Source organism: Papaver somniferum, chromosome 2 (assembly GCF_003573695.1).
Source record: "Papaver somniferum cultivar HN1 chromosome 2, ASM357369v1, whole genome shotgun sequence".
Lineage (NCBI taxonomy): Eukaryota > Viridiplantae > Streptophyta > Magnoliopsida > Ranunculales > Papaveraceae > Papaver > Papaver somniferum.
Window position 1 is genome coordinate 9,127,080 of NC_039359.1, and position 7,882 is coordinate 9,134,961.

General features: G+C 34.9%; 1 protein-coding gene across 1 annotated transcript; it reads left to right on the forward strand.

Annotated features, from left to right (window-relative positions):
- The first annotated feature begins 1,902 nt into the window (after positions 1–1,902).
- Positions 1,903–4,923, forward strand: LOC113346846 (peptidyl-prolyl cis-trans isomerase FKBP18, chloroplastic-like). The gene is made up of 6 exons (XM_026590380.1): positions 1,903–2,950; positions 3,620–3,693; positions 3,785–3,871; positions 3,971–4,120; positions 4,310–4,369; positions 4,661–4,923. Exons 1-6 carry the CDS (start codon positions 2,707–2,709, stop codon positions 4,721–4,723), a joined length of 678 nt encoding a protein of 225 aa, XP_026446165.1. The 5' UTR covers positions 1,903–2,706; the 3' UTR covers positions 4,724–4,923.
- The last annotated feature ends 2,959 nt before the right edge of the window (positions 4,924–7,882 follow it).

Below are 7,882 nucleotides of genomic sequence, written 5' to 3' on the forward strand. Positions count from 1 at the left end.
AAGTTGATATGTACCTAATACTAATGTAATCCAGGTATTCAACATTACATGTTGATACGTACTACTGGTGGATTCTACTTGTATTTAAGCATAAAATACATATTGATATGTATTGCATCCACAAGTCCTTTTTTCCTAAGTACATGTTGATATATACTCTAGGATCATGTCAGGCATAAACTACTGTACATATCGACATGTACATCACTAACGAATAAATTTTACCTAACGTACATATCGATATGTACTGTAGGATATATTCAAGAAGAACCATGCTAGGAGTTTATATGTACTGCATCAACTAATCACTCTTTCCCTAAGTACATATTTATAAAAAAAATACTCACCAAATCGAACTCCTAGCAATAGTTTTAAATTCTTCCATGAATCCTTGAAGATGCACGAAAATTCTTGCATTCAATATTTGTGATTGAACTATGATCAATAGCAAAGTGAAGATTTAATACAACATACATTCTGAAAACTGGCCATTGGAAGGAGAGAATCGTGTGATTGAACTATGGTCATTGATCCTATGTTGATTAATGACCTTTAGGCTTAACCAAGAATGTGTTGGTTTTATTTTAGGTACAAAACAGAGAATTATTTCTCAAAGCTCTGAGAAAGGAAACTCATTCATATAAATGGAGACTTACATACCTTGTGATTCAGGTAATGATGACCTGTTCAGAAGATCTGAGGACCATCCATGAACACTAGCTGAACGCACCAGCTCCATATGGTCCTGATACGATTCTCCCCCACTAACACAACCCCCAACACCACCAAAATGACTTCTATCAGGCAAACCATCAGCAGCCATGGCTCCAGACGAAAATGGAGAACCAGATATCCAACATAACATATCAAAATGTACCTACTAGATATCCAACAGAACATATTGGATACATATCGATATTTTGAACATCAGTATAACTAACATTACATATCAACACGAACATCAGTATGACTGCCAATAAATATCGATATGTACTATTGAATATAACCATCAGTACATATCCTAGTAAGTACTTTCAACAGTACATATTGATATGTACAATCGAATCATACACAAGACACAACTCATATCAATATGTGTCGAAGGATATTAATATATACTGTTTGATTTAATGGTTCTACTAAAAATCAAAAATCATACAGTACACATGTTGGATTGCATTACCTTGTTTTAGCAGAAACACCAGGTTTCTTTGATTTCGCCTTATTAACAGATTCGTTGTTCTTCCTTGATTTGGTTTCACAAGTAGATTTCTTCTTCTGATTCTTTGACCCTGGTTGAGAATCAGGAGTACTTGTTTCTTTCAATCTTTTTTAACCATTTACTTCGAGAATTTCAGATCACAATACTTCGAGAATTTCAGTAGGAAATCAGTTTAGTTTTGATTTCTTTTGTGATATGGTGCTTGTAGATCAAACAATTATTGATATCTATTATATCCATTTTCAATTTGCAGGTTTCGCAGCAGGTGGCTTTTGTTCTTCGGTGCCCTAGAAATTTTCTCAATTTAGATTTTGTTTTTCGATTTGACCTAGATTTTGGTTTAGTTTTTCGATCTGGTTTGGTGGATTTTGTTTTCTCTGAAGAAGATTGAAAAACTAAAATAGAAGAGAAGATTGAAAAAGTGCAGGAGCAGCAAATTGAAAACTGAAAATAGTTAGGGTTCTTGTTTGTCGATGAAAACAAGAAGAAAACTGAACTGACGCGTGGTTTCTTTTCTGCGTTTTTATGCCTGTGACTCTAACACGCGTGTTGTCAAGGTTAGCTTAGTAAATTTAGCTTTTTCAAATGTTTTCTGGACCGGCTATTAAATGTATTCTCCCGCTGGACTACATATTAACCCGTGTCGGGTTTTTTGGACTAAACAGGAAATTTCCCTATATACAGCACACAATAACCCGACCCGAACTGCTATTACACAAAAATGATAAAAACGAATCTTTTCTGCTACCCATTTTCTTCCTGCTTGCTGATTGATTCTTGATTTCTTACGATCTCCCGTCAACCATCAATCGAGAAATTAATTGATTGATACCGATCATAGGCAGAACTTGATTATCATCGCACTGGATAGCAAAATAGATGTTTGGAAGAAATTAATAATTTCAAATTATTGTGGTGTACTGTTGGTGTTTGAGGCTGTGAGAGAGAATTAAGAGACATAGGCACATAGTGAAAGAATTTTAGGTAAAAGAGTGATTAATTTGGTTGGAGAAAATGGGTGTTTGATGTCGCTGACATTGAATATGAAGAATTTGGGTTAGCCGCAGCTGTTGAAGGAGGAGGAAACATTACATACAACAAAAACTAGGGATTTTCTCCTGAGTCATTCAAATGACCAAAACACCCATTCTAACCGCATGTAGTAACAGGGATACGTGGTGGAGTTCCTAGTTTTTACATTGGATATCTCTTGGATCTCTCTTGGTTGACGAAAGATGAATCACTCACTTTTTTTTTCTTTTTATAAAACTGTTGTCCATATTATCCTTCACCTCATACGAATTTTTTAATTTGGTTGTTGACTACTGCTCTAGCAGTAATCTAGTATTACTATTACCAACTGTGGCTATAAAAACTGAATGAGGATATCCCGTGGCATTTTAGGGGTAATTCTGTAATCTGCAATGTATGAAAATGGATAGAGCATATGTGAGTAAAGCATTTGTAATCTGCATTTGTTTGCCATGACTTCAGTACAGAGCTCGGAAAGATGGGCAGTTGATATCTTTCACTGTTCAAAACCAAAATTTAGAAATCAAATTGAAACCCAAAATCAAAATCAAGTTGTTTATCCAATACCCATTTCAAGAAGAGCTGCAATTTTGATTTCTGTCATTCCTTTTAGTCTAATTGCATTACCTCCATCTTCACAAGCTAGAGAGAGAAGGAGCAGAAAAATCATTCCTCCTGAAGATTATGTTACAAGCTGTTAGTTCTCTTTCTCCCTTCTTACGATGGTTTTTAATTTTAGCTAAAATGTTGAATTTGTTATAAGTTTTTGTATAGGTTTTTAGACATTGGAATTATCTGTTGGATATGCATAATTTTAATGTGAGAAGCTTTTTATGAGGATCCCAAATTTCTATAAGCAGGAGATTGAATCATCTGAACCCACATTACTCCATTTTGTTCCATAATTAGGACAGCAGAGAGCAGAAGTTTACTTGATGGTTCAAAATCTGCAAAACATCTGTCTTTTTTTAGCACAATTTTGTAGTTGCATGAGCAATAGGAAACAAAAAAGGTCACTGCTTAAAGCACAACAGCCTAATCTTAACATGTGGTGCTATCTCCTTGGTCATCAATTATGACAAGGATCCAAGTGATGGACATCTCCTTGGCTTTAGAATGAAGTTTAGTGTTCGAAAACAAAAGGATTTTTTATGTTGTAGTCCAATTTCTATGAGGAATTACACAAATTGTTATCTATGTATGACTCTGTGAATGTGTGCTTGTCTTGTCTATCTGTTATTACTTCCTTCATAGTAATATTATTGGAGTTGGTCTATCATCAAATCGAGGGACTCCTCGATGTTGGTTTTGTGCTGTTTCTTCTTTTCATTTTTTTAATAAATTTCGTTCTCACCTTGTGGAAAGCGGCTGATGGCTTAAAGTACTTTGATCTCATTGAGGGAAAAGGCCAAACAGCAGAGAAAGGATCAATTGTCCAGGTTTATCTATAACAGAAGTAGTGCAGTTTTACCCTGTCTTCGCCATTGTATTCAATCCTAGTTTCCTTTTTCTTTAACATATTCATTTTAGGTGCATTTTGATTGTGTATACCGTGGTGTTACTGCAATATCGAGTCGAGAATCTAAACTCTTAGCTGGAAATCGCGCAATTGCACAGGTTTTCTCTCCAGATCGTAGACTTTTTGTCTTCATAATGGATGATAATGCATCACTGATGGAGTAAATAAAACTGACACAATCCTCCATTGCCAAGTAGCCGTACGAATTCAGGGTTGGAGCAACTCCAGGAAAAGAAAGAAAGCGGGATTATGTAGATAGCGCAAATGGTTTGTTCTCTGCTCAGGCTGCACCGAAACCCCCAGCAGCTATGTACTCAGTAACTGAAGGGATGAAAGTAGGGGGGAAGGTATGACAAAACAAATAAACATTGAGCTACATATACATCATCATTCAAGATGTCATATTGCTTTTGACGTTTGTTCTGCTATATGTGTCTGTTTTACATCTGGAATTGCAAGTTATCCTCATTTCAAATCTTATATTGTACTGTATGTTTCTAGCCTTTTGACTGTTCCTTTGATCTTACTGTATACAGAGGAGGGTTATTGTGCCTCCAGAAGCTGGGTATGGTAAAAGAGGAATGAATGAAATCCCGGTAAGTCCTACTTCAGTATTATTCATTAGAAAGAAAAATGTTCTCTTCATAAATTCATGGTATTCTGCGTCACTACTTTTTCGCGTTCTTTCTGTTAGGCTAAAAGCTTTAGTTCCAAAAAGTCCATTTATTAGTGTTTCTAGTCATCACTTGATCAACCCAAGGGGATGACTCTCGTGCATGTCTTTGTCCTTGAGCATCTAAAGACTCTAAACGTGCACGTAATTTATGGGACGTGTGATTTATTAATGTGAACAAACTTTGAATGTTAATTCCAATTTCCTTTTGCAGCCAGGAGCTACTTTTGAACTTAACATAGAGCTTTTAGAAGTACTAGCACCCGAAGCAAAGTAACTTAAGCTTGTCTGGTTGTGAGTGAAATACGTGTACCATAAATCCGTTTTTATTACTTAAAACTGCAACAATGCAAGCTTTTGCATAAGAAGATTGTCCTCTTTTCGCGCTCATTCTTTTTGTAAGTAAAAATATAGTTGTCATTCATGAGATCATACTTGTTAATAATTTTCAGATGATGTTATCTTAACTGGCGTTTTCCTATGGAAACAAGTCAACAACATCATAATTGTACTCTAAGTTTATGCACAGTTGAAATAATTTCGATTCACTGGAAGGATTGGAGTTTCTAAATTAGGAAAGACGTAAACTAAAGAATATAAGCTTTTGGCGTTTCTAAGAGAAAAGCTAGGTACTGATTTGCTGTATAAGTGCTCCCTCTTTGGTAAATTTATGGCGCATTCAGCTCGGTAGAAATATTGAACTTGAAACAACGCTGTATGAAGGTTGAAATAACAACACTGAAGCATGAAGAACACAACAAATCAACCCTTGTATAATGCATATCTACGAAGTTGAAATGTTGGTAATTAGCTGAATCACTTGATCGAGCAAAAAAAAAAAAAATAGCAACACTTGGTATTTTGTACTAACTGAAATCCAGGGTGGGATTGATGCTTCATCAAGTGGGTCATCCACGACCGATGGTGCTTCATTCTCGTTGGGGCATAAAAAATAACAAGTTCCTATGGATGAGCAGCTATGATTGAGTTAATAGCTGCATCACGCGGAAGATTTTGAAGTTGACAACAAATTTAAACATCCCACGATAAACCTTAACTTTTTGAGTGTAGATGTTTCTACGTGCATATAAACAACAAGGGGAATAGCTCAGTTGGGAAAGATATGTCATTCGATTCCCAAAACAACCCCTCATAAAAGTTAACAAAGTAATTATCCGGCTGTAAATCACTCAATAAATGGCAAAATATAATATTGTCCAGATTTTCCTTCCAGATTTCTTCACTATTATGTATTTTCAAGCTCTTAATTCTTGTTCAATTGATGATGTGCACCTATTTTTAATGAACCCTTCAAAGAAATAGTTGTGTATCTGTTTACATATTTTGCAATGTAACTTTAAATGGTTCACAAATCTTTTATTCTCTGATTTTTTTTTTGGGCTAGGGAAAATACTTCATTGACCTAGAAAAATATTACATATATTCCGCGAGAAAGTCTGGAATAATACCGAACTATGACAATTGTTTCTAGAAGTTCAACAACTTTAGCTACAGTATCAGCCAAATGAGCGAAATTTCTGTTTGAGATTCAAATCTAATAAACTTAAAGAAATTCATGACTGTCTTGCAGTCACTTGAGATAGAGTTACTAAACCAACATAATTGGTTATTATTTGAGTTCAAGCAATCTATAACTAGTTTAGCATCGTTGATGAGGCAGAGAATGTCGTTTCCTCGCTCCTTTGTCCAAAGAACAACTTCAAGGATAGTCAAACTCTATGTTTCTTCTACATTCCTTGTTAGCCCTGAGATGATCTTGCATCCGAGATAGTTACATGCATTGTTATTTATGATCAAAACAAATACTTGTTAATATTAGAATTATGGTCAAAAGAGGCATCAATAAACAATAACACAATCCTCAAGTAAGTTATTTGGCCACCACTATAATCTAAGCCCTCAAGGGTGATAGGTACTGATGCATCCAATGAGAACCATTATTATTTAGGTACTGTTCAGTATCGTTTTCTAGTTTAAGAGCTATTCTAGTTGTACCATGATGATTTAGAGTCTTTGTTTTTTAAATGAAAGAGCATTTGTCTCTCCAAATACACCAGGTAATTGTGAACACATCCATAGCTTTATCCATAAGAGAAGGATTAGTCAAACAATTAGAAATCTAATCAAATATAAAAACATTCATAGTCGAACCTTGAGTAATCAAATGAAAGTAAGGTGTGATAAACCACACTTCTTTTGCAAAGAGACAATGCAAAATGATATGTTCAACAAACTCATAACTAGCAAAATTATGCATATTACTATATGTTTTGACCAGAACTGAACATAAATATATAAATCTTAGCAGGAATAATTGCCTCATGACATTTCCATATGAACAACTGTACTTTTGGAAGTAGTTTCAGTTTCTGTAGTGCTTTATAAACAAGATTCGCATTACTAGGATTTTGGATGTATTAAACCTGACCTGAAATAAGTTTATATGCATATTTAACACTGAACTGACCATTCTTAGTGGATGGATAAATAATCCTATCCTTACATGTAAAAAGAATTTTAGTGCTAAGTGATAAGTGCATAATTCATATGATTTTAGTGTCTATTCCATACTTTATATTCGTATTATTACTATTGTTTTCTCTTATTTGCCTCCAATAGGTGAATCATCCAAAAAGGAGCTACAAAGTGCTGAAAATAGCTAGGAAGAGAAGTATTCCAAGTATCCAAGTCCAAGAGAAGTGGAAGAAGTGCGACGAAAAGGAGAAAAACACACATAATCAAGAGAATGGCCAAAGAACGATCTTAACTCATTCAAATTAAGTATTTCTCCTCATCATCTTGAAGACAATTGAAAGATAAAAAGAATGCAAAAATAATGAGGTCATTCCGAGTTCGGATGGAGAAGTTGTGGCCAAAACAAGCTTTTATTGAATACCAAGACAGTGCAGTCCGCGAACTAGGTTCCCATACCGGGTTCGCAGACTTAATTCCGAAATTTTTTGCTGGATTTTGAAGTTTGTGGACTGGGTTCGCGAACTTAGGTAGTAGGAAACGTGTATTTACACTTTGGAAGGCCTAAGGGCACGTTTGGAGTCGTTAGGTCATATTTTTGGGTCGGGTTCCTAAACCAAACTGAATAGTGAAGGACAAGCAATGTATACCTATAAAAAGGTATTAGGTTATGTGGAATGATATCATATCATTAGGTCACAAACTTGTAGGTTTGGAGAGAAGAAACATCACACGGAGCGATTATCAATCGTAACGTTATCTCTTACTTTTCTCATATATATACCATGGATGCTTCTACATCCAGGGGTAGCTAAACACCTATTGATTGAGGCTGAATTCTAAGTTGTAAACTTGATTTGATTTGGTATATGAATCTATTTTTATTTCTTCATATGATTATCGTTTGTTTTTACTATAAGTAAATATTATGATTGATTGATTG